This window comes from Pangasianodon hypophthalmus, chromosome 11 (genome assembly GCF_027358585.1).
Source record: "Pangasianodon hypophthalmus isolate fPanHyp1 chromosome 11, fPanHyp1.pri, whole genome shotgun sequence".
Lineage (NCBI taxonomy): Eukaryota > Metazoa > Chordata > Actinopteri > Siluriformes > Pangasiidae > Pangasianodon > Pangasianodon hypophthalmus.
The window spans coordinates 16,738,738-16,765,544 of NC_069720.1; the positions used below are offsets into that span (position 1 = coordinate 16,738,738).

Below are 26,807 nucleotides of genomic sequence, written 5' to 3' on the forward strand. Positions count from 1 at the left end.
ATGATCCTTCATTCATGAGTGCCAATTCAATTCAATTTTATTTGCATGGCGCTTTTAACAATATAAATGATCACAAAGCTACTTTAGAGAAATCTGGATGTAGATTTGCATTAAGATGCCTAATGAGCAAGCCAGAGGTGACAGTGGCAAGTACTGAGATGACACCAGGAAGAAATTTTGAGAGGAACCAGAAGGGAGCTCATCCTCATCTGGGTGACACCTGATAGTTATAAATCATCACACTTCTTCAGCCCTGTACTGTAAAGTCAAACAGCAGTCTTTAGGGTATCCATGTGGGATCAGCCACAGCAGCACTGAGTGTGTCACAAGTGTAGAAGTTACAAGCAGAAGAGGCATCCAGATAAAAGAGAGAGGCATCCAGATATTCAGAGAAAGAATTATTAGGAATGCTCTTATCCTAATGTGGTTTAAAAGTGGGGTACCTTGAGAGATAACAGTGTGGAACATGACTGTTCAATCTGATTTATTATAAGGAGTTTTCCAACCTAAAAATCATGGAAACACAAGGTTTCCATATGACTTCATGTACCTAACTATAACTCCCCAGATCTTAAATTTTCAATATTCCCTGTTGGTTAGTTTTGGTATCAAAATGACAGATATCAAAAATATTTTCTGATTCTTTTTGACATAGGTACATGATACAATAAAGCCTTTAAATTACCAAATGAACATATGCTCAAATCATCATGAAAACATTTCTCTTTATAGCAGTATATTATCATTATTATTATTATTATTATTATTATTATTATTCATACCTCGTCAGTAGTTTACATCCTCCATATTTCATAAGACAAATCTGTGATCTGTATTTCATTCATTCATCTTCAGTAGCCACTTTATCCTGGTCACGATTGCAGTGAATACAGAGTCTATCCCAGAAACAGTGGATGCAAGGAAGGTATATACCTTTGGATGGGACACGATTCCATCTCAGGGCAACACACACATGCACATTCACACACTCATTCACACTTAGGGTAACCAGTGTAGCATAGACAATCCATTTTCTGACATGTGGTAGGAAAACAGAGAACCTAGAGAAAACCCATATGGGTACAGGAAGAAAATGTACAGAAACTCTACACAGACAGTAACCTGAGCTTAGGATTGTACCTTGGACCCAGGAGCTGTGAGGCAGCAGTGCTACCTGGTGTGCCAACGTGCCATGCCATTAACAATATGCTGTCATTGGATATATGTACCATGAGGTGAACTTCAGAGTGCTTGTCTTTTCATAATAATAATAATAATAATAACGCATTGTTATTCACATAAATTATCTTACACTAAATTACAATAATGTTATCCAACTGCCATAAGTGCCATGGGAAGTGGTAGCTCAGTGGTGACGGGTTACCATGTGATTGTGAGTTCAAGTCTCAGGACTACAAGTGAACCACTACTGGGCTTTTAAATAAAGATTTCAATTCTCAGCCTACTTATTCTCACCCATTTATGTTTAGATACTGCCTCACTTGGCTCATTAGAAAAAGAAGAAGGTGAAACACCATTACATCTATTGTACAGCACAACTTCTAGTCCTTCTTGAAATTGAAATAGTTGTAGGATACATCATCCAGAACAAGCCACTGATATCTGAAATAGATCAGAGCCACAACGCATGCAGCCCACTATAGCTGGAGTCCTTTAAAGGTCTTGGTAGAAATGTAACATCAAATTAATGCTCAAAATTTGCACAAAATTTTAACCTCTGATGCTAAATGTATTTTTTCCCAGCCTGCTTTTCAGCCTGCCTAATGTTTGGGTTTGGGTGATATTTCAGCAGACACTATGCAATAGGCAGATTCTCTGTGAGTATGAACTCTTAACCAGTCATATTGCTGAAGATGATTAAAGAACAACAACAACAACAACAGCTGTATTCACATTAAGCTGAGGTTATGTCTAAGTAGTAAAACACATATTATGCTGTTATAGGAAAATAATCAACAATGGGGTTGTCATGCAGTCAATGCCACTTACAATTTTTAATTTAGTAATGAACATTGTCATACACTATTTGTATGTTGACGCCTCACCCTCATATCCATGTTGAACATCCCATTCCAAATTCCAAAGCTTGTTGAACATCCCATTCCAAATTTAGTCCCCCTTTGCTGCCATAACAGCCTCCAATCCTTTGGGAAGTCTTTCCACTAGATTTTGGAATTTCTGCCTATTCAGCTGCAAGAGCATTAGTGAGGTCCGGCACTTGTGTTGCGTGAGGATGTCTGGTGCACAGTTAGGGTTCCAGTTCATCCCAAAGGTGTTCAGTGGAGTTGAGGTCAGGGCTCTGTGCAGGCCACTCAAGTTCTTCCACACTAACCTTGACAAACCATTTCTTTGTGAACCTACATTTATGCAAAGGGGCATTGTCATGCTGGAAAAGGTTTGTGCCTGTTAGTCCCAGTGAAAGGAAATCTTAAAGCTACAACATACAAAGACATTCTAGACAATTGTGTGCTTTCAACTTTGTGGCAACAGTTTGGAGAAGACCTACATATGGGTGTGATCATCGGGTGTCCACACACTTCATTTAATGTTGCGAGACTATTAGCATTTACTTACATCAAACAGACATTCCCAGGCTCTTTTTTCTTTTCTCTTGAAAAGAATTTGACAAAAAAAAAAAAACCCTCATCTTCTCATGTTACAGAGAAACTGGATGGCGCAGTCCTGAAGACTTTTATGGCAGAAAACTTATTGACAAAATGCTCACACTGGAGCCTCTTTCCATAAATACTAAATAAATGTCTCCTTAAAGACAACTACACCATATCAACAATGATACATTTTCTTTGTTACATAACACATTTTAAAAATCAGTTTATTATTAGTCATAGATTATGAGCTTCTACCATACAAGTCCCTGTGAATGAGATGTTACCATAGAAACAATAATGTATTAAACCAAGAGCATTAATAAAATTCTGATTTGAATTACAGCTGGAACTACCGCCAGAGCTGCTGATATAGAAAATTAATCCACACCTTCTGACCAATCAGATTCAGTTCAGATGTAACAAAATTTAAGCCAAATTCCCAATTGCTAAACAAGGCATAGAGGCTACTATAATATATGCTCTGTACCGATCAGCCATAACATTAAAACCACTCACAGGTGAATAACATTTATTATCTCACTATAATGGCACCTGTCAAGGGGCAGGATATACAGTGCATATAAAAAGTCTACACACCCCTGTTAAAACAGCAGGTTTTTGTGATGTTTAAATAAAAAAAAATATAAATAAAAAGATAAATCATATCAGATCTTTTTCCACCATCAGTGTGATATTACAACATATAAAAAAAACAATCAGAAAAACAATCAGAAACATTTTAGGGAAAAAAGGGAAAAATAAAAAACTTACAACAGCTTATTTTAACAGGGGTGTGTAGACTTTTTATATCCACTGTATTACAACAGTCAGTGCATTGCCAGTGCATTGCCAGTGCATTGCAGCTTGCTGCGTATGGGGCTGCAGACCAGTCAGTGTATCCATGCTGATCCCTGTCCACCGCTGAAAGCACCTACAATGGGAACATGAGCATCAGAACTGGACCATGGAGCAATGGAAGAAGGTGGCCTGGTCTAATGTTATCACATTTTCATTTACATCACGTGGATGGCTGGGTGCATGTGAGTCGCTTACCTGGGGAAGAGATGGCACCAGTATGCACTATGGAAAGAAGGCAAGCTGGCGGAGGAAGTGTGATGTTCTGGGAAATGTTCTGCTGGAAAACCTTGGGTCTTGACATTCATGTGAATGTTACTTTGACACATACCACTTACCTAAACATTGTTGCAGACCAAGTAAACCCCTTCCTGGCAACAATATTCCCTAATGGCAGTGGCCTCTTTCAGCAGGATAATGTGCCCTGCCACACTGCAAAAATTGTCCAGGAATGGTTTGAGGAGCATGATAAAGAGTTCAAAGTGTTGACTTGGCCTTCAAATTCCCCAGATCTCAATCCGATTGAGCATTTGTGGGATGTGCTGGACAAACAAGTCCGGTCCATCGACAGATCCAAGGATCTGCTGCTAACGTCTTTGTGCCAGGTACCACAGCACACCTTCAGAGGTCTTATGGAGTCCATGCCTCAACAGGTCAGAGCTGTTTTGGCAGCAGGTTTTAATGTTATGGCTGATCAGTGTATAAGAAGTAGGGAGCAATTTGGGATTCAGTGGACAACAGATATTTTGACTATGAAAACTTGACCCAGCCAGTCACTGTTTTTGATTTACAAGCTGATTTAGAACTTCCCTTTCTTCCCTTTGTTGAGGAAGCAGTAAAGGCTGTCAAAATAATGCTACGCCTTCTATTACGTTTTTTATTTATTTTTTTTTAAGGTATACAAGATTCAAACCCAGACAGTGAAAAAATGTAGAATTTTGTTATTAAAAATGGCACATTTATTGCTACATTACTGTTATATACAGGACAGAATCTTAATACCTACTTATATATATATATATATATATTTATAAAAACAAAAGACAGAAATAAGAGACTGAGAAGACACCCACGCACACATACACACACACACGCACACACACACACCCCAGGAGGCACTCTGAAGCCACAACAGCAGTATTCTGTATTGTTCATGTCCCCTATTCAAAGTGTTAGCATAACAGTGGTGTATTAGCACAGAAATGTCGGGCAGGACGTTTTGCTTCAGATACAACAGCAGTTGTAATTAATGCTGCATTTTGAAAAGCTGGAACACTTCCCATAAAAATATAAACTGCCACAGGACATGCATGTTCATGCTTAACAAGACTTGGCGAATGCTGAAATTTAGATTTGTGTGACACATTTATAGTGATTGTAAACAAAATTTAAAATGAGAAAAATCATTAGATGTCCCAAAATGCAGCCTCTCTGGAAATAACTTTCTCCATCATTCTGTAATGTCTCGCTTGTGCAACTGGACCAGCAAACAAAAAACTTTTTAAAAAATTTTTGTATTTCATGGAAGATGCAGTGACTGATTTCTTTAAGCTCATGTGGGCGACAAAAGCAAAGTCAGACAGAACAAGTCTGTTTTTCATTTTATAGAATTCAGACAATTGATCTTTCTCTGGGTTTAAAAAAAAATAAATAAATAAAATCTCCACCCAGAAGCTAATTTGTGTGCTCACTGCTAGAGTCCTACAATACGGCATTTCTAAAGTGTTTATAAATTGGTCTGGTGGTGAAAAATACTGCCAACAGTCTAGTGTTTAAACAATCCTCAAAATGGAAGATCCTTCTCCCATATTTTGACATGCTTTCCAAATCATAAGCCGTTGGAAACAGACACCAACAGAAAGAAATGGGATCGGGGGGAAGGGGGCTTAGACAAGTAAACAAAAAGTAAGTCCAACCACATGTGTCAGATTACTGACAAATCACACATACCTAATCAGAAATTTATAACTTTATGGAACAGTTGAGTCATTTTTCCTGAAAAATGAAATGTCAGTCGAGAGACTTTTTAGTCATACATTTACTTTGAGCACTTCAGAACATTTTAAAGATAAATGAAGAATATTATTTCAGAAGAAAAATAAATTTAGGCACTAATAAGGCACCAAATATGACTGCCTTGAGAATGAGAAGGCCACACTGAAAATATTCAAAAGGTCAATTATGCATCCCTCCCTCTGTAATCAATATGCATTCCTATAATCTCTTTTTGAAAACAAATATCGGTATTTAAGTGTCCACAATAGACAAGATTGTAGACGTGTTAATTTCTAACACTGTATTATCTCACATACATTAAACCATCCATGTAATCACACAAGATAAAAAAAAAATCTGTTTTTATATCAGAAATGGATAGATTATATACTGTCAAATGAAATAATATAACTGAACTGGCAATATTCGACGTACAGCAAATAAGGAGTATAATCTATATTTGAGTGTACATTCAAAACCAGTTGCATAATGTGTTCAAAACTGAGATGAGAGCTGGGTAATACTTGCTTAATAACTACTATATTTCATTCCATAAAAAATTCAGTATTAAGGGAATTGCAATTACAGACAGTGTCATAACTGTGTTACCCGCCTTCCCTAATCAAAGGAAAGATTTTCTTCCATCAGTAACAATGTTTTGACACAACAGGCTTCCAAGAACTCTAAAACATTAGAATTAATTCAATCCTTTACCTGTTTTTGTGACAGAGCTAAATGAAGCCTAAACACAGCAACGTAGAGAGTAAACGTTACACATACAGATGCTGTCCGTGGTCAGTGGAGCGCAGCTGAACAGAATGGACGAGATATGGAGATTGCGTAAATAATCCAGGGCCATTCTGAAATGCACTTCTCCAGTCATTTTATCATACCCTGCCCTGCTCTCTCACTTGAACAATATAGACTTCTACACTTCAAATTAATAGTGAATTTTTTTTATTTATAAATCTACAATGTATATACTAACAAAATATATATTTTTTATATATATGTTCTTACATTTTGCTCAAGTTGAAATAATATCCTTTATGCATGTGTGAGGTGGACATAATGAGGTTTCAGTGTTTTGGCAACAACAGTCGATTAGAGCATGTACGCCTCTTTTCAGAAAATGCTTTGAACTGGTGTTTAAGTTAGGGCAAGAGAACAATGAGAGGTGTGCTGGAGTACTTACTCTCTGCAAATCAGAGTATCTTCAGCTATATCAGCAGACTTACTAAGCTGACAACAGGATAACCCTGAAATAATGTTCTAACTCTCACACTGCTGGGCATCAGGGCTTCACTCTGTGTTTATAGAGGAGAAAAGATAACTGGAAACAAGCAGGAATGCTGAGGCTCACACACCACACACTGGTGAATTTACTCAGAAATGTACCAAATACTTCCAACTGGGGTCTTAATTTAACAGACATTTTCTGAGTGCTCTCATGAGCTTTGTGTTTGCTCTGACTGGCAGAACAGTGAATGATCACAGTCTGATGTTTGAAAAATCTGAAGTGTTATTTGAAAAAGAAAAATCTCAGCTTTGATTGAAACCATTAGTTTCACAAGAGTCTGATGACTTTAGCTGGCCTGTGAGCTTTCTCCCTTTAAATACAGACCTAGGGCATGTTGGGAAATGCAGTCCCCAAAAAGCACCACAGGTTCTCTCCCACTTCACATGGGTTTGGTTACACAACACATGTAAGACTGTACCTTTAAGCAGGGAATGCCAAGCTACATAAAAACATTGCTCATTTACAAGCAACTCCCAAACAGATTTGTTCCACACAAGTAAGCAATTTGCTTCAGTGTCTCTTATAAAAATGTAACAATTATTTAGGCACAAATCCTTGATTAAATTTTGACATTTGTAAGTTTATCCCCTCATACTCTCAGCTGTGGGGTAAATTGTCCATGGTAGATACAACATATCTATCCCTGTGTTCCATCAGTTCATGGAAGCAGAAAAATACAAAAAAAAAAGGAAAATAAAATACACAGAGTTCTTCACATTTACGCTGGTAATCACAATCAGGAGTGCAGCAAAATGGGTTGTCAGTTTGGCAGTACACTTGTGTTTCTGGACGTGTGAAGATGCACCTCTTACACTTCATGGACGATACACTTTCCAAGTCAACATGTGTGAAAACACACACACACAAACTTTAAAGAGGATGAAGGAAGAGATAAAAAAGGCCACTTCTTCCATGAGCCAATGATCTGCAAAATAAGTCATATTCACATTGGTTGTTTAGATACAACTTTATCAGTCAACTCAAAACCTGATCATTTCCTAACACAATAATCACCAGGGAACGGAAACAGAAGTAACAGGAGAACACGTAATACTAGTGAAAAAACTGTCATCAATCATCTTGAACCTCTATAGACCTACCATCATATATGACCGACAGAACTGTGACCATCTCCTCCCAGAGCAGGGTGAGGTCCTGGCAGCTGCATTGAAGAGTCACCCACCACACCAGACACCTTTTCTTCCTCCCGTCGTTTCAGACACGCTGCCTTCGGGTTCAGATTGCGCTCTGGAGAAAAAAACAAAGGAAGGTAGAGACAGAGGGCAAAAGGAAAAGAGACAACAGAATCTATATTAGGGCTTTGTTGTTAACTGTAATTGTAATTTTAACCTACAATACACGAATGTGCACGGTAACCAAATGTTCTGACAATTCTCACAGACCTCATAGTGGATTCTCCAGTTTGTAATAACAATCTATAGCACTATTATCACCAAGTCGTCTTTGGTCAACTTTATAGGACATGAACCTTATCTTTCTACAAAGTTCTTGCAAGAAAACCCATAAATAGACATCTAAGCCTATGCAGTATACAGATTGGATTAGTTTGAGCACAAGTAATGTGAGTAATATATGTATGTATGTATTCATTTATTTATTTATTTATCTATCTATCCATCCTCCCTCCCCCCTTTTCTTCCCAATGTACATCATACAACAGCTACCAATCAGCAAGGCTGAAGGCTAACACATGCTTCCTCCAATACATGCAAAACCAGCCAACCACACTGTTTCAGGCTGCTGCTCATGCTGTGTCACAGGGTTCACATAAATGTATACATATACGATTATACATATGTGAGCTCAAAGACGCCCAAAATGGGCAAGTCTATAACTCTTAACCCTCCAAATAGTCCTTTAGAGATTATATATAAAATATATTCTAAGGATAACACACTGGACAAGCATACTGCAGTACAAATGACTGACAGTAATCCTAAACACTTGAAGCGGGACTTAGCCAGCACTGACCCCGCACTTGCTGCTCCAGATTGAGGATGACGTTGACGGCCTGGTGAAGGATGAGCAGTTTGGTCTGCGGTTTGTCAGTGCTCAGGTGCAGTTGACACATGCGGCCCAGCTCTTTAAAGGCCTCGTTGATGTCTCGCACACGCAACCTTTCGCGCGCATTGTTGGCCACACGCCGCTCTCTCTCCCTTTCTAGTTTCACCTCGGCGGGCAAATCTTCATCATCCTCATCATCTCTACTATCAAGGGGGGAAAAGGAGGTCAAGTTTAAAAATGTGTTCATGACCATTTTTTTAAGCACAGGTTAGACTTTAATATAAAGTGATTTTCTGTTACTGCAAATAAAATTAATTAGCTAAGACATGTTTACAAGTTTTCTTCAATATTATTACACAAGAGCTGCAAGTCTATTGACAAGTAAGAAATGCTTAATCTAACAGACTTGCCTCTAAAGACATGGTTTTGCTCAGTAGCGCTAAGTGTACATAAACAATGCCCTAAATCAGAATTCCAATTAATGTACAAGTCTGCTTTCAAACTAATCAAGTCTGATTAGACTTAGTCTCCTTATGTAGAGTGATAACAAAATAGATTTCCACCATGAAACTGGCTTCAGGATCACTGCTACTGCTTCCATTTTTAATTGATAACCGTACATAATAAAGCATATATGCAAGTAAATGATGATTTACATATGCACTTTGCATTAAACTGATACCGGTGCTATAGATAGCCTTGCAGCTCTAAAATGGCCACAAAACATGCCTCGACCGATAGATTACATTTGGGGCAAGGCAAAAAATGATGTGAATGTCATGTTTAAACCAGTGGTGTGGCAAAAAACAAACACAGCAAATGTAGTTTTGTATGTGTGTGTTATGTGAAAGAGAAAGACTGCATTCCACTTCACTTAAACTGATACTATATAGTTCAGCATTCATGTGTATCAGTGAACACTATTATACACGTTATCAGCATGTCTAGTTTCACAAATACAAATAATTTTACTTTAAACCAGTAAAAATCATAAAATTTAATCGTAAGACAGTTTGTACCAATTGCATAAAGCATTCACCACTGGTGAATTGTCAGACATGTCTGAATGTTTTTACTATGATGTGTGTATGTTCTATACATTCAAAAAAAAATTTATAACAAGAGATACGATTGACTATTTGATCTTGAGGCGTCTCAGCAGTGCATTCTTTGGTGGGAGATAGACTTACTCTTCTCCCTGGTCTGAAACACTTGAATGGACCTGGAGGGAAAACGCCTCCTTTCTGAAAACAATGTGAGAATTGGGGAGGGGAGGGAGAAGACCATGAGAGGGAGCAGTGTGCCGGGGATAAGCCCAGACACTTCGAAAATAGACTCGGCCCTTTGTTCAAGAGCATGAACACATTAACACGCAAATACAGCATTACACACAGTTCACTGGAGGATTAAGGTATGATTTAAACAGTCACCGTTCCAGGCATGTAAGATTTGGAAGGCATACTCAATACACAATTCTCAAATCTGTCAAATGTTTCAAAGAAATGTAACATCACAAAGTGATCTCACACCTTGTTCTGCTGCGAGACACTTTGGGATCCTTCTTTTCCTCTTCAGACTTATCTGCAATGGAGGAGTTCTCGTCCTCTTCTTTGTCTTCCCTCTTAATCTCGGCACTGTTTGAGGAGTGTGTGGCTACGCCTCCTGGCAAACCTGCAGTCAGAGAGCCAGCATAAAAACATAAGCAAACCACAACCATACATCTCTGTGCATATCTGAAGGTCATTTGGTTAGATCTGGTTGGTACTGACTAGTGAAGCCCTCTGGTGCTCCTGCAGGCTGTGGGGTGCCCGAGGCGTGGGATGTTGGTAATAGGTTGCTGCTGGGAGGGAGGCACGCAGGGTCATCATGGTGACTTCCACCCTAACAAACACAGGTCAACACAGAGAAAAGTTACTGAACACGTGTGTTTGTAAGTGCATTTTAATATACAGTCTAATTCTGTTTTATGCCATTTGCTACCTTCTTGCTCTCTGGCAAGGCCTATTTGGCAAAGTAGCAATGCTGCCTAGCCAACTAGTTAATAAATAATAATAAAGAAAAAAAGATTACAGAGAACCTTCTCAGTACAGAGTTATTTCATGAACATTATTTAAATGGGTACAATAATATTTTAGCTATTTATTAGAGACATAGAACTTCCTATTATTTCCCCCCACTGAGTACAGTTTTATTAAAATTGTTATTGGAAACAAACTGACATTTTTAAGGTCTAGATTAAACCCAACTGACTAATCAAACAGGAGAATAACTATAAGAACTCAATAATAAATATAAACATTCTCATAATGGTGGGTTGTGGTTTGCACTGCTTTGACCAAATAAAAGTAAATAAATAAATAAATCATGGAACCCCAGGCTATTCTTCACAGAACCCCGGGGTCCCTGGGCCACACTTTAAGAAACACTGTTCTAAACAATTTGTCAACAGCCAAAGCTATTAAAATACAACAGCCAATATTTTGCTCATGACTAACATTAGCCAAGTTAGCTAGCCACCTAGCTTTGTATACAGGTTCTGTAGCTATAAAAATTTTAGAAACCTTGTCATCCTGTACTAATTTGCATATCAGATGGATATCATATTATGGATTCAAAGACTTCAAACCTATTTCGTAACTCAAATTGGCATGTAACTCTTGTAACGTGTAACGTGAATCTGTCCTTTAAGGACTTTCTGACAAAGTCAGAAATTTTTTGATTTAAAATTTAGCAATGAGTTTAAAATTAAACTAAACTCCACTATACAATTGGAATCAGCCAGTCAAGAAGTGTTGACTGTTTAAAAATACTGTTTTAGAGATACTTTATGCACAACTAACACCAGAATGAATACAGTGTTGCTTTTCGATGTCACAGCAGATCAGTGTAATCTGATGAATAGTGCCAATACCAGAATGACTCCCTGTCCAGGTGCTTGGTGCACTCACCATAGCGGGATGTCTGTTGCCCAGAGCCAGCCCGGCACCAGGGAAGCCCTGGCCAAGGCTTCCCAGGGCTCCATTATGAACAGACGAAGACACAGCACCCAGCAGACTGTGGACCTCTGAGTGGGCTCCACCAAGGCTTGAGCCTGGGCCCTGACCCACTGCATGACTGCGCAGCACATGGATGGCCTCCTCTAGATGGTCCTCCATTTTATTCTGCTGTTAAAGTAAAGCAGAAAGTAAGCACAACAAAAACAAAATAAAAATTACACTTTTTTTTTTTTTTTTTGCTGTTCATGACTATTTATTTTATGGTTTATCCATCCATCCATCCATCTATCTATTCCCTGTACCGCTTATCCTACACAGGGTGTAGCCTGAAGCCTATTCCAGGGGACTCGGGGTACAAGGCAGGGGACACCCTGGACAGGGTGCCAACCCATCGCAGGGCACAAACGTACAGACACTCACACACCGCGAACAATTTGGAAATGCCAATCAGCCTACAATGCATGTCTTTGGACTGGGAGAGGAAACCGGAGTACCCGGAAGAAACCCACAAAGCACGGGGAAAACGTGCAAACCCCACACACACAGGGCGGAGGCGGGACTCAAACCCCCAACTCCGGAGGCGCGAGGCAAATGTGCTGACCACTAAGCCACCGTGCCCCCCACTTCATGGTTTAATATATGGTTATTTTGTAAGGCTCAAGAAAGGTTCTTGATACTCACAAGTGCATGTAGTCCCCCTTCATAGCTAGGTGAAAGGGCTGTCTGGCTAGCAGATCTTGGCCACTGAGAAGCACCTGCCAAATAGAACATCAACATGAATCAAGCAAGAAATATCCAACAACTGACTTACAGTACCAAATCAGGAACAGCAGAGGGCACTCCAAGGATGTGTTTGGGGAAGTTAGAGGGGAGCTCATTTACAGTCTAGGCATGTGCTCACAAACACCGAAGCAGTAAAGTGCTATTCTAATATCTGCCTTTCCTCCAACATCACATTCCCCTTGACATTCCATATATAGTAAAAGAAGTTAATTTGGAGTTTCATTTCAAGAAGTGACACAAACTGGCCATATGACCAACACAGTACTGTGAGTGGAGGCAGGGTTTAGGAAAATGTTGCATGTGACATACCTGCAATGCCCTGGGGCGAGCCGACTGGCGTGGAGGGTGTGGAGGGGAAATTGTTGCTGTTGTGGTCTGAAGGGTAGATCTGTGATAAGTAAACATATTGTGAGTGGCCCCAGTTATTTTCATTAAACCACCACAAGTATGATATAAAGGTGTATGGGTGAGGGGCTAGGATGAGCAATAGCATCTCCAGCAGTATCCAACACAATTAGTAACTCTAGTTTAAATACTCTAGCAATGAAACCAGTAAATCAAAAGTTTTAAACACAGCCCGAAAAGCAGTAGTCATTGCACTGTATTGTGCTGTCTGCACATGTCTGCACTTGTGCACTTTATGTAAATTTCTGTAGTCCCTTGTAGTTCTGTGTAGTTCTGGGTTTGTCTTATGTATCACCTTGGTCCTGGAGAAACGTTGTTTCGTTTCACTATGTACTAATTGCTGTATATGGTTGACATGACAAACTCCACTTGACTTGACTTGAGAAACTAACGAGTCTCCACTCACCGAGGCTAGGGCTTTTCCAATCTCATCACCTGAGCTGCCTGTAGCTGAACTTCTACTGACTGTAAGAGGTGGAGAAAAAAATAGAAAAGTTAATTACTAACCCTTAGAAATACCACTCCACATCAGGTAAGCTCTAAATATGCATATTTAAGCTGTGAAAAATAAGAATTGCTTAAACCCAATTTAAAGTGCCCATGAATACAAAACGGGATTTTTCAAAGAATTATTTGTAATGATACAGATAGGTGTTGAGTTCTCTTAAAACAGTGCTGAATTCACTTTGTATTTAAAAAAAAAAAAAAAAAAAAAAAAAAAAGTCTTTCTCCAAACATTTGCAAAAACCTTACATGAGCTTAGCTTGTGATTTCATAAAATAGATTTAATGGCTTCGGAGCAAACACATCTCATATGCAAATTATTACAGGATGTGATACCTAGAAACTTTTAGCCACAGAACCTACCAACTTAGCTAATGTTATTTTATGAACAAAATGTTGGTGTATTTTGACAGGTGTCTTGGGCAAAAAAAATATATGAAACCACTTATTCTTCTCCATGTTGAGAAGAACTCTACAGCTCAAATCAAACCATTTAATGCTGTCCTTCTTAATATACATACACTCAAAATGTCATACCCATGACAGCATCATGTGTCAAATAAGAATCTTTAGGCAGGTCAAAAAGGCATAGTAAAATGTGTGACTTAAACCCAAGACATATGAATGGTTTCACACCCATAATGCTGTCTGCTCCATTAATGGACGATGTGTGGTTGTATGCTCCCGATCCTGAATGGAAGCCATTGACGTCAGCGCCGTGGAGAGGGTAGTTTTGTGGGGAGAGAGGCAGCGGCTGGCGCTTCTGGAATGACATGATCGCACCACATTTATTACACAGGATCAATCAGTAGTAATGGATCAGTAGTAATGGCTTGTTAGTCTATAACACTACAACACTGAACAGAAACATAATGTAATTTGTAGTACCTGAATAATACCTATGGAATTACCGCATTGGATAAAAGGTTGTTTTCCCTGAAAATCAGTATATACTGGAAATACTGTTGATACTTTAACATTTGTGAAAAAATTATTGACTACATTAACCAGATTCTCTTGGAAGATGCAAATGCTTATGAGAGCAGAACCTATTTAATTCTGCCAGCAATCACAGAGAACAAAAGCATGAAACAAAACTGCTTGCTTTAATGGCTCAGGCTAAGCAAGGTAATGGACCAGAGAGGGACTCACCATCCTGTCCTGTGGATTGATGGCAGTGAAGGAGCCTGGCTGGCTGATGTGGGGTGAGTTGCCCAGCATGGCCGAATAGCCTGACTGGCCCAGAGGCCCAGAAGTTGCCCAGGGGTCAGAGGAAGTGTGCAGACCCTCTATTAGCGTGAAAGTACAAATAGAGTTTATACACATACATATATGACTACATTAAGTACAATTAGAAAGCAGTAAATAATCTCCTTTTAAATTTTTTTAAACATTCTCTTGAAAAACTGTACGAATTAGAATTCCATGAATTCAGTCCATGTTGTTGAAATTCACACACCTTGCATGTAGAAAGAGCCGGGGTACACAGGACCCGGTTTGGAAGGTGGATATCCAGCGCCGTCTCGAGGATACTCATCACCGGATGTGGAGGCATACACCTGGCCCAAAATAAAACCCCATACTGAAGCAACAAATCTGCATCTGCGCTTAAGGGAACAATTGTATAATGACCTAAACAGCAATATCTGCACAGCTGTGCATGCTTCAGCTATTCAGCACTCGAGAGAACCGAAAAAGGGCCCAAAGAGTTTGTCAAGTGCTCTCACATCTATTTATTTTCTTTAATAATTTATATATTGGGCTAATGACGTGTGCAAGTGTTTCCACAGTGCTCCCTCAGATAAAGTGACAGGGACTGGGAACACAGCATGCTGGGAAAGGTGCCACAGCCATGTCGCGGCACAGTCTGTGCATCCTCTTGCTCTCTCCCATGAGCCAAAATCAGGAGAGGGTGGGTGCGTACAAAAGGGCATCTCTAAAAGCCTCATCCAGATCAAGTCAAGCACCCTCGGGATGTATTGCTCTACAGGATCAAGCGAATCATTCTCTGTGTCTATGGCACCCATTTAAAGCGTCATATTTTTTCCTCAACTGACCAGATTGAATAAATCAAAATAACAAATAAAAGAATCAAGAATCAATGTAGCAGAACCCACAACCACTGGCAGTTTGGGGGAAAAAGACATTTTCAGACTCATTTTCCGGCTCAAGATGCTGATTTGTATTTCTTCAGCACACCTCACGCAAACAACCTCACGCCACCACATACCACACGCTCCAACATAAAGGGCCACCATATACTCTTGCCATGTATGATTTGTATGAAACGCTCTGCACATCCGAATACCGGGGGGAGAGTAGTTTGGAGCCCAGTGGAGAATTGACAAATCCAGCAAACTGATATTTCTCTTTTTCCTGTAATTTGATTTAACCGGGAGAAGTGGGAAGGGAACGGAGAGATGCACTTCTAATTACAGAGCCATCTGCCTGCTCCTGGAGCCTGTCCAACTCCACAGGCAGCTGGGCTGAAGAGAAGAGAGGAGGGGGGGAGGGAGAGAGGGAGGGAGAAGAGAGGAGTAAGGGGGAGGTGGTGAGAAGTGACAAGGGGAGAGGTCTTGCAGAAGGAGGGGGGGAAAAGTGGAAAAAAATAGACTGGCTGGTCACATGGTAGCTAGAGATGAGAGCCTGCGAAGACAAAATGAGATACAGCCTTTGCCACCCAAAAAAATTCAAAAGAAAATACTTAGGTGTTGTTAGAAACCAATATTTAAGTCTGATACCTAGCATGAATCAATCTAACTAAGCCTTTGATTTTACTGCAATCCAAAGTAAAAACTATGCCACATAAGACAAAGAACAATGTAGAAAATGTCAAGCCTTTAAATATAAAGACAAAATGAGCCATATAGCGCACTAAGAGCCTTAGAAAATTCAGTGCAGGCTTTAGGGTAGTTAAGGAGAGTGGCCCATGTTGCTGGAAGAGTGGGTGATGGGCAACAGGAAGTTACCTAGCTGACCGAGCCTTACCAGAACAGCAGCGCTACACAAAAAAAAAAAAAAAAAAAAAAAAAAAAAAAGAGGGGGGGGGGGGGGGGCGCTGCAACTTAGGATCATCAGCGGCTATTAATCTGAGCGAAGACAGGTTAGTGAGACAAAGAGGGAGAAGAAAATGAAGGGAACAAATAAATGGGGCACAGAAGGGGGACGCACTTCTGGTACCAGCGTGCAGAGGGAAGGACATTGTCGTGTGGTCAGGCTTAGGTCGATGGGAGGCTAGTGTACAGGGTGGGGGAGGGGTGCATTATGTGCGTCTGGAGGGCACGTGGTAAGCTCATTTGGCTTCGGACCAAGACAAAACAATTTCTCTTTGAATGGGCCACAGCTTAACATTATTAGTAAACATTATCAAAGCCTTAAACCTTATAAAATTCTGGCCTTCAGTAAAGCTGAATCAAGAGAATCCCCTCGCCAAATACGTTTTTTATAAGTTTAACCGTCAGACGTTCCACCGTTTCCTGTTTACACAACATGTCCAAAACTGTTGGATGTGTATTTCTATAGCAATGACTTTGTTTAAATATGTTTCTTCACAACATGGACGTTTTCCACCCTGAGTGTGCCAGCAGTCTCTGGCAAAAGTATTATTTACTAATCTTGGCAAACATATACGTCAAAGCAGACGAGTGCTGGGAATCCTACAAGACTTTGAACTTTACAATATTAATACCGTGCTCATTCCCCAGTCACCTGGACCTGGTGTTTTTTTCCTCAGCATTTCCCAAATTAGCTGAAGCATGTTCACAGCTTACGGAGCACAGCTGTGCGACGGCCCTGCTATTTTTTGCACATATTCATGGATTCAGACTCCACGAAGACAAGAGAGCTGTCGCCGTACAACACCACGGAGCATTTTTTTACTGTGGACTCGAATCTTTGTTACAGTGCAAGTGCATGACTCCTGTCACAAAACTACTGATGCTGAACTTGCTTACTGAGACCTAGAGGGGGAAGGGGGATCTGGAGGCAGCTCACATGACTGTACTTACAGAAGACGGCAGTCCTGGTGGCTTCCTAATCTTTTTTGGCTGGGTGTCTGAAAAGAGAAGAAAGGTCACAAAGCTGTCATGCGAATTCTCACACAGAGCTACATGCTTGAAAGTTCACAGTTTTGCCACATTAATATTTCTCTTACCAATGTTTCCATCTGGTGGGCGTCTCCGGGGGTTGTTGGAGAACGTGGAGTAAAACTGAGAGCCAGACTTCAGGCCTGAGGGAGACATGGCATCAGCATTGGCCATCACGATGTCTGAAGGCAGGAACCCTTGCTACACAGACAGAACATAGCAGACCACAGAGAAATATTTACTCTACTCTTAGTCAACCACGTAAAAGCTAAGACCAGATCAGAGAGATCACTCAAATGTCAGGGTGAGTTTTTCCCCTAATAGCACCACTTTCTTTCTTTCTTTCTTCATCTTACCTGGGCACCAAATGAAGAATAAGTTCCCCTTTCATTCTTTCCTGTATGGAGAAAAAAAAATATATATATATATATTTTATCAGTAACAACATAATACATTGACTAAAACACACAGTGCATTCATAATTTATTTATTGTATTATGATATTATGATACATGTTAGTAGGTATAGTAAATCTCTTAATTCTGTTTAAGAAAAAAAAATAGAATAGCAAAAGAAAATCCAATGCCAGTAGTGAAAGTTATGAGTCAGCCCCTCCCCCGAAAGTAGGGGCCTTGCTCAGCTACAAAGAGGCACTGTTGGTCAAAACTCAAGGGAGAGTTTCTGCCTCAGCGGCCTCAGCATCACACAGACAGACACATATGTAGAGAAAAACACAAAGACGCTCTGAAAAAAAAAGGAAAACCCACCGCCAATTCCGGAGTTGAGGAATGGGGAAGACAGCCCATCATGCTCGCTGTAGTGTGAGCCCTCGCTATAACTCTGTATTAAAAAAAAAAAAAAAAAGTTAATTCCTAACTACTTCACCAAAAAAAAAAAAAAAAAAAAAAAAAAAAAAAAAAACACCACAATCTATTACATACATCCGTTCTCACAAATGCTGTCTCTTACGTACCCGTCCATGGTTGAACGAAGGGCTGCCCTGCTCCCCAGCAGCCCAAGGACTGGAACCGCTGCGCTCATCCAATCCTGCAATACACAGGATGCCAGGAAAGTTAGTGACAGACGGTAAAGAAAAGCTCAACAGATTCAAGTAGGGAAAAAAAAACATTCAGTTCCTTCTGTGCTTATTCACATGGGCTTCTTTTGACATTTGGTTTGTGAATCTCCGATTACAGGAGCTAAAGCTATGGATCTGATCCTGGAGTATCACACAGCTCTAATGGGCTAACCCATGTCATTCAGCAAGAATTAATATCCAGGACTATGAAGAGGGCGTCTGTTCATTAGGAGCTCATTAGAATGAAGAAATTATGTAAAATGGAAAACGAAAAACAACAGATCAAAGACATTCAATGGAAATAATAGAAAAGACATTTCTGTGCATGACATACACAGCTATGCAATGCTTTTTTGGGTAACTGCAACCTGCTTCACATATAAGAAGACATATACAGCATCTGTTTCCAAAACCACTATGAAAGAATTTATGAAAGCATACAGAGCCTAATTTTCATCTAACCCTCTCCTTTCTCTCCCTGTTTTATGCCTTAATGCTCGCTAAGCTCTCCGGAGACACACAGCTTAATTGCATGCTGATTTGCATAATTGTGCATATTAATGCAGTTGCTTTATGAATATTCATAATCCCCTTTTGAGGGAAGGGGGGCTTCGGCGATCGCAGCGGCTGAAGGCTGAGCATGAGTGATGAAGCTAACAAAGCAGTGCAAATAGCGACATCCACGCTGACAGACGTGATCTATGAAGCCTACGCAGGCGGCATGGCAAATGAAGTGGGCACCGACCGGCCGTGTGAAAGAATATGGTGTATAAAATAATTTAAGGTGGGAACATGAAAGCAGGGAAGTCATTCAGAGTGAGTGCGAGGTGCTACATGTAGGTTGATCATTGCAGGGACTCGATTTAAGCTTTCGCTTGCATCTATGACAGATCCTTGACAGCTCTACAGACCTCCAGTGAAGTTTAAAAACCTGTGTCAGTACAGTATACTTCACGATGCTTGCAGTTTTCACACTCAATACAGGATATAAATGAATGAATTTAAATGAAGTGCAGTCTTTTTCGGTTCCAGTTTCAATAAGCTGTAAATAGGTTCACATCCTTCCTGGTAATCTTAAGAGATTTGGTAACAGCTTGAGGATGGAGGTTTAGAATCAGAAAAACACTCAAACACCACTGCCAACAATGAAGACCAAAATATTATACCTAAGCAATCAGGATATGTTAAATCCCAGATTTAGAGGCAGAGGCTTCCAAACAGAAATGACACTCAGAAATCACAAACTATCCAAGCAGAAGAGTAGAGGCTTTGATTTAAGGTGAGCGTGTGTTAGGCGGGAAAGGTGTGAGCAAGAGGGAAATGGGCTGTGTCCTGTCTTAACACTGTGCATTCCGGGTGAAGAGACAGGCAGCTGCGGAGGTGAGCGAGAGGATGGCCGCAGGAGCCCACTCGGGCAGAGCTCTCCCGCAAACACGGGTGTCCAGATACACACCAGGAAAGTGAGTGAGTGGTGGGGGGTTTAATGCAATTAGCACCCTTCTGAGCACTTTTGTCTTAAGAAACAGACACAGCATGGATGGCCTTTGCGTCATTCAGGATGAAATTCTTGCAGTTTAACTTTTTACACTTGAACGTAAACTTAAGAGGTATGTTACATCCTCTTCTGCAGAGCTCAATGAATTAAAATGAGGTCCGCTGCCGCCCAAGACTTGTAAACATCTGACTGATCTGGGATAAGATGTCCACTTGGACATAAAAACAAAACTGACCCAGAAACAGCACTCCAAGTCTCCTAGCCCTAGGTCGTCTAGAGTCAGCTTCTCAAGCCTGGACACATTTCATGTGGCTAAGTTAATTCAACAGGCCACTGACCGGATCATGAACTAAAGGATTCATTTACTAATTGTTAGATAAGTGCTGGGTAAATTTGAGAAAGACGTCACTGATCTTTCTCAGCGTGTACTTTGCTATCTTCATGCTGTGCAGTCGTGGAGCTCTTGAGATGGTAGGGGGCAAGGATGAAGCTTTGTTTCAGCGCAGAGCCGTTTCCTGCAAGTCGGCAGGGGGAGAAAGTGTTGTTCAGGGGGAGGAGTGTTTTATGCTGTGGGGTGGGGGAATCGTTTAGAGACCTCCATTTAACCCTTTGTTCTCAGATTGTTCTCATTCAGGGAAATGTTTGGTGTGTCGATGGGGAGAAAAGAACACAGTCCTGAGAAAAAAAAATCTGAGAGAAATGCAAGAACACCTCAAGCTTTTAACAAAGCTGTAAAGGGGCTGAATCACATGATACAGTGCGGGTGTCAAGAATTAACACAGAAAGTGGGAAGTAAAGTTTGGCAAACAAAAATCAAGCAATCCGTAACTTGATCTTTTAATGTTAAGTTATTTTAGAGACCTGCATGACAATGTATTAAGGGATATGTAATGTAGTAACAATGCTGCAATAACATTAAAACAGAAATTGAATATATTCATAATGGGAATAAGAGAAACTTACCTGATCCACCAAACTGACTGCTGGCAAGCGTGGTTGGTCGGGTCTTCCCGTTGGCCACAGGGGGCGCAAACATCTAGAGCAAAGGAAAGACACAGTTTAAAAAAAAAAAATTACAGCATGCAGTAAGGCCTCAACACAGCTCATTTCCAATATCAAAAACAAATAAATATACAAATAAAAATAATATAAAAAAAAAAAAAAAATCAAGACCACAGCCCTGTAGGAGAACATGTCCTCATTTGAATAAAAAAAAATCTGATTTATCAGAATTAATGCATTCTTGATTTAAAAAAAAAAAAAAAAAAAAAAAAAAAAAAAAAAAAAAAAAAAAGGGTAACTTCTACACCAGGATTCAAACAGACTCACGCAGAGATCGACAGGTATTCATTTTATAGTCTGTTCTTGCCCTGATCAGAAACACAGCGTCTCTGGGCAAATCAATTAAATCAAAGTTTCTGGAAACACCAACATAGTGACCTAGCCGTGGCATCCTTGAACTTTTTTCTTCCTACTGTGGAAAAAATTGCATCAGCCCTAGAGAGCACGGAGAATAAAGAGCTTTCACAGTCCACGTTCTTTAAGATTTTCTACACTGTTTTGGGGCAATACTACTTGGATGTTACTCATAACTGATTTTAAATTCCTGATAAAAGTGAGTGGGATGTGGTATTTTTTTACACATCCCTGTACCTGCAATATTAAAGGAAAGGATAATATAATAAAACTAATCTAAAATATAAAAATAAATACAATTAAATCAAACTAGAAACCCCTCCTGGCTTTTGTACAAATAAAGCCTACAGCAAACCTAAGGAAAGACCCCAATCACTAATTTATGTAGACTACAAATCTCAGGTTACGCTAATCAAAGTCACTGGAATAAAACAGGGAATGTCTATAAAGAAAACATATGGCATATTCTGATTACACCAGCAAATGAAATAAGGACAGTTTAAATTAAAATGCAAATTAAAAAATGGTATGAAATTATTATTATAGCTAGCTTTTTTAAGTGTCCATATCAACCTGGCAAACAACAATGACCTTATTCTAGTGAAGAATAAAATGTTTAAGCTGCATAATTTTTAAAAATTGTTTAAAAAAGAAAAAAAAAAGCGAGGTGGTAGATTAAACGACTGAAGCAAAATCATTAAAATGACAAACTTGTAGGTTTCTTTTTTTGTAGGTTGAATACAATGTAAGCATACCACAACAGTGTTCACCACATTCTTGTCATGATGCACAAATATCTCATAATTAGGAGCAAAGCTGACAGTAAATGTTTGCACAATATACTACAATGTCTTTGGGTACCTGGATCTAGAACGCACACTCTGTACAACAAAAGCATGTGATGAGTGATTGTAGTCATGGACTCAGCATTAAAATGAAAGGAACCATCACAGTGTGACAGTTCTTTCCTCACTACACACACTACATTGGAGGATTCGCTTGCATGCAAGCCTTTAAAATTCTAAAACATGGCTCACATTCACACATCGCTGCACATTTCAACGAAAGATCACCAGCAGGTAATGAACTTCAAGTGGTTCCTCAACCAAGCTAAACTCCACGCCGCCTCAACCCCCAATCCCCCAGTGGGCCCACCCCCCTACACACATATTCACTCTTTCTTATTCTTACCGCACTAAAATCCAAAAGGTCGCTGAGTTCCTTATCTGTTTCGACCGCCATTCTGTGGCCCTGCTGCTCGTTCATGCCCCGCTGTCTTTAAAGAGCCCTGCAAGAGAAAGTTTTAACTGACGTGAGCGAAACGAAAATGAAATCTCATGCCATTGGTTTGCTTCTGCAATGCAAACATGTCAACTGGGAACAGTCCATCAAAGTGTCTTAGCCCAAAGCAATAAATTAGAAGGACAATTAACATAATTATTGACAGATGAAATGAATGCACACAAGTCAAACTAAGAGGTCCAGAACATTCTTGCCCCACCCTGATGCAATCTCATCTTCAGGATGACAACTTTGACCTTGCCTTGGAAGAAAAACTAAGCTGAAGTAAAAGAATCTGCCCAGGGTCAACATGAACTCCTGTGCTATAGCAAATCAATATTCCGATTAAACACTCGATTAATCATTTTTGTGTTGGTTCTGTGCCACAACGAATAGTCAAGCCTTAGTTTCATCCACTAAGAGAAGTCTTTCAAGTGACCACTTAAGTTTCAGTGTTTTCCACACTCTGGTATTTCCTCAGTGTTCAAGTGAGGCCTTCTGCAACTGCTTTGCATCGACTTCCACACTAAACTGACATGTCTTTGTGTAGGAATTAAGCGCAGGCTCAACAAGCAAATTTTTATTTTTTTTTTTTTCTTTTTTAAGTGGATTTATGAAACAGCACTGGATACAACCAAGGATACAATCACATTTAGCAGAATGAAAGAAAAGCCAAAAAGAGGGACAATATTCCTCCTGACTGACAGAGTCAAAGTCGAGGATGTGAAAAGCCTCCATTAATTTGGGATCAAATTCTTTTATTCACACATTTGCGACTCAAAACCAAAAAAAAACCAACAACAACAAAAAAAAAAAAACTGTGTACTACTTCGTGTGGTAGTATGCAACCATTTCTGCTGCACTACTTCAGTACATTAGCAGGCTATGCAACCTGTTGTGGTGCACTATGTTGACATACTGCTTAGTGCTTTAGTATGCAACCTGTGGTCGCGTGCCATTTTGACACAGCCTATTATTTAGTACGAGATTTGGGATAAAACACACACACACACACACACACACACAGAGGGAATTGAGAAGGATTCAAAAAACAAGCTGACTGAAAAGAAATGAAGAAAACAACAACAAAAACGGATTACTGAACCCATACAAGAGGCATATAATAATGTGGTGATTTTTTTAACTAGTAATATTTCCCGTACTATAATAAAACAATTATTTATAACCAGTAATAAACTCATCTAGCATTTCCAGCAGCAAAGAGACCAGAAAGTTTTTTTTTTTTTGCCCGACATCCTGGATCTTGTGCGACATTGTGGACATAAGCAACACTGAGAAATGCCCATTACTCACAGCCAGTGGCTCATTTATATGTATTTTATTAATAAACAAAGACTGAGAGGGGGGAAATAACCCAAGCAGGCTGGTCGTTATGAGTAAAAAAAAAAAACAAAAAAACTGCGGAGTCGTCTTACTAACTCAACGAAAAATGTCAACTTTTAGTGGGAGACATTTTTTTGATGGAGTGAGAGGGAGTGGAGTGAGATAGGGCTGGTGGTGAAATGACTCGGGCTGTACAGTGGGGGTGGGGGGACATGAGGAATTTCCTGCCAAACGTGCGACTACAGCCCGAGTCATTTCACCACCGCTGTTTGAAAACTGTTTGTGAACAGAGAGAGGGAGAGAGAGAGTGTGTGTGTGTTCAGCCCAATTGAACTTGGTTTACTCGACAAATTAAGCATGTTGGAAACGCTAGCAAATAATTTGCATGGACAGCCCCAGTTCAGCAAGTCGGGCACCAGTCAAACAAAGTTAACTCCTAAACCATTATACTGACATAAAAACACAGCAGTCGGTGGAGTCGAGGTAGATTTGCTCAGAAGTCACATTATATCACACACAAAACTTCAGCTCGCCTTTCCAGAGGCGCTCTTTTTCCCTCTTTTCTCATTGCTCAGACCCATTACAGAGGAAATGGAAGTTCAACACAACAATAAGTGACTTCATGACTAACACACACACACACACACACACAGACACACACACACACGGAGCCTACGCACAGTGCACTCTACTCGACAAAAGAAACCAAAGATTGAGCAAAATGCAGCATGTTACCTCTCTTTATGAGATGCTTCACATCCAGCGGTTATAAAGAAAGGCTGACTCTCATAGGAGGAAAAAAACCAAAACTTGAGCACGGTTTGAAGCTCGGTGCATGAAAAGCTTTTGGATCACCATAAAACGTCTCCTATTTGCACTTCATCCTTCGGCAAAGCAATCCGCGTCGTAAATACAAAGTGTACAAACTACCCGGTCGGTATCCAAACACCCGCTCGCTGCCAGCCACACGACTTCCCCTTTTTTTGTTGCTACAATTGAGATGGATTCATTCTTCTAGTAGACATCTTAAAGCTCCTCCATCCACATTGTCAGCAGCAACAACGTATTCCTCCGCATGGAAAAGAGGGGGCCTCAGCGCCAGCGGTGTCCAGTTTCAAAATGCCCAGAGGAGAAAACAATTGTGTCGCCTCTTTCGAAAAAGTGAGAACTAAATATAGCAGGCAGGAAGCACGAAATAAGCATTTAAGACATACCGTGCAAGAGACACCGCGCAGTTAAGTGTAAAGTAGAAGAATTACCAGTGCGAACTATATATTTTGGCGGACGTAGATGGCAGGATAATAAGCTGTGATGCTACAGGAGCAGCACGCGATGGAGAGATAAACCCGCAAATCAGTAGCCAATAGGAGAACGAAGGGAAGTAATAGACGGCAAGGACATCCAATGAAAAGAGCGGTTGTTCAGTCAAGCCCCGCCCGTTTTCGTGACGCCCGCGGTGTGCTCCAGTGAGGCTGTGTGAAGGGGCTTGAGATATCGTTTTGTTGCTCTGGTTAACGTCGCCTCCTGCACTGAAATTTCAGCATGGGGTAAAACCTACTTAAAAATAAGACCAGCAGATGAATGCATTTCTCTTAGAATGTCTAGTAATGATGCACAATCTAATCCTTGTGCACTCGTTAATTTAGACGTTTGGATAAAACTTTGCCTGTTGGATACAGGTACATTCTGAGACTATAAACAGAGAATTGCAGTATCTACTAACTCACAATACTAGTGCACTAAACACAATGTTAGTGGACTGTAGAAGGGTGCCCTGTTGGGAGGATTTAGACAGCATCAACGCATTCGTATTATTTCTGTTTTCTCACGACTGTTTATTTCGCAGCTGAATGTGAACACGGCCAGAGAAGTGGCCTTTTCTCCCTCCCTGTGTGATTCATAAAGCTTCCTAGGGTTTGTGGAGGGAAGGGGAGGGGGGCAGAGCGGAGACTGGGATCGTCACACGGAGTGGGGGAGGGGAGGACTGGCCACAGAAACCGAGAGAGGCTCCGTCCCAAACCGAGCACTACCCTACTACATAGTACGCAGCCTGAGGTAGCGTCTGGTGGCCTCTCATTTTGCCACAATGTTTAGTATAGTAGTATCCGGTTTGGGACGGCGCATGAGAGTGGCCTCAGTTAGGGAACTGGGTAACTACAGTTTATGTAACGCTCATGATGATTTCTAAAGAATCCCATTCAGGAGAAAAATGACCAGAGTTCAATTTTTTTTAAAAAAAATCAGTGTTAAGAAATGAAATGTAAAATTTACACTTAGTAGGTTTAATTGGTTTTAATATATTGGTCCAAGTTAAATAAAAATAACCATACACACTCTCAGAAATGTAATTTGTTGATGGGTTGGTATCATGACAGGCATCTTCTTTTGTACCTTTAGTATTTATGTTTTACCTGGGAAAGTGCAGGTGGTGTACCTTTAATTAGTTTTAGAGTAATGCTTTAAAATTACCTCAGTAGCCTTTAAGGTCCGATTATGTGCCTTAGTTTTTTTTTTTTTTGTTGTTGTTGTTGTTGTTTTTAAATATATAAATATGGATACCAAAGGTACAAAAGAAGCAACCCTTCATGGGAGCACCCCAGCAACAAGGAGAAGTA

The 26,807-nt window shown here is 40.1% G+C and overlaps 1 protein-coding gene across 4 annotated transcripts; it reads right to left on the reverse strand.

Annotated features, from left to right (window-relative positions):
• Positions 1-4,416: 4,416 nt before the first annotated feature.
• Positions 4,417-25,519, reverse strand: tcf3b (transcription factor 3b). Of its 4 annotated transcripts, none has more exons than XM_026915175.3 (21): positions 24,928-25,519; positions 22,759-22,855; positions 21,115-21,187; positions 18,552-18,625; positions 18,346-18,418; positions 17,935-17,975; positions 17,647-17,779; positions 17,501-17,547; positions 14,953-15,052; positions 14,646-14,782; positions 14,130-14,256; positions 13,396-13,454; positions 12,894-12,972; positions 12,483-12,556; positions 11,754-11,969; positions 10,575-10,686; positions 10,335-10,476; positions 9,996-10,049; positions 8,773-9,005; positions 7,881-8,028; positions 4,417-7,705 (listed from the first exon to the last, which is right to left on the reverse strand). In XM_026915175.3, the coding sequence occupies exons 2-20, from the start codon at positions 22,831-22,833 to the stop codon at positions 7,883-7,885; spliced, it is 1,995 nt and encodes a 664-aa protein (XP_026770976.1). In that variant the 5' UTR covers positions 22,834-22,855; positions 24,928-25,519; the 3' UTR covers positions 4,417-7,705; positions 7,881-7,882. The 4 variants fall into 4 exon arrangements, with proteins under 4 accessions (XP_026770976.1, XP_026770968.1, XP_026770960.1 ...); XM_026915167.3 differs by having other exon boundaries at positions 8,773-9,008; positions 11,754-11,966; positions 24,928-25,515; XM_026915159.3 differs by having other exon boundaries at positions 8,773-9,008; positions 24,928-25,511.
• Positions 25,520-26,807: the final 1,288 nt, after the last annotated feature.

What these genes read in the sequence shown, in the direction of transcription:
- tcf3b (XM_026915159.3), bottom strand. Translation starts at nt 22,833, where the DNA reads ATGAACGAGCAGCAGGGCCACAGAATGGCGGTCGAAACAGATAAGGAA. An exon ending in CGGCTCTTTCTACATGCAAG is followed by an intron (nt 14,783 to 14,952) that starts GTGTGTGAATTT and finishes TCACGCTAATAG; the next exon opens with AGGGTCTGCACACTTCCTCT. An exon ending in GCAACAGACATCCCGCTATG is followed by an intron (nt 10,687 to 11,753) that starts GTGAGTGCACCA and finishes TGTGTTTGTTAG; the next exon opens with GGTGGAAGTCACCATGATGA.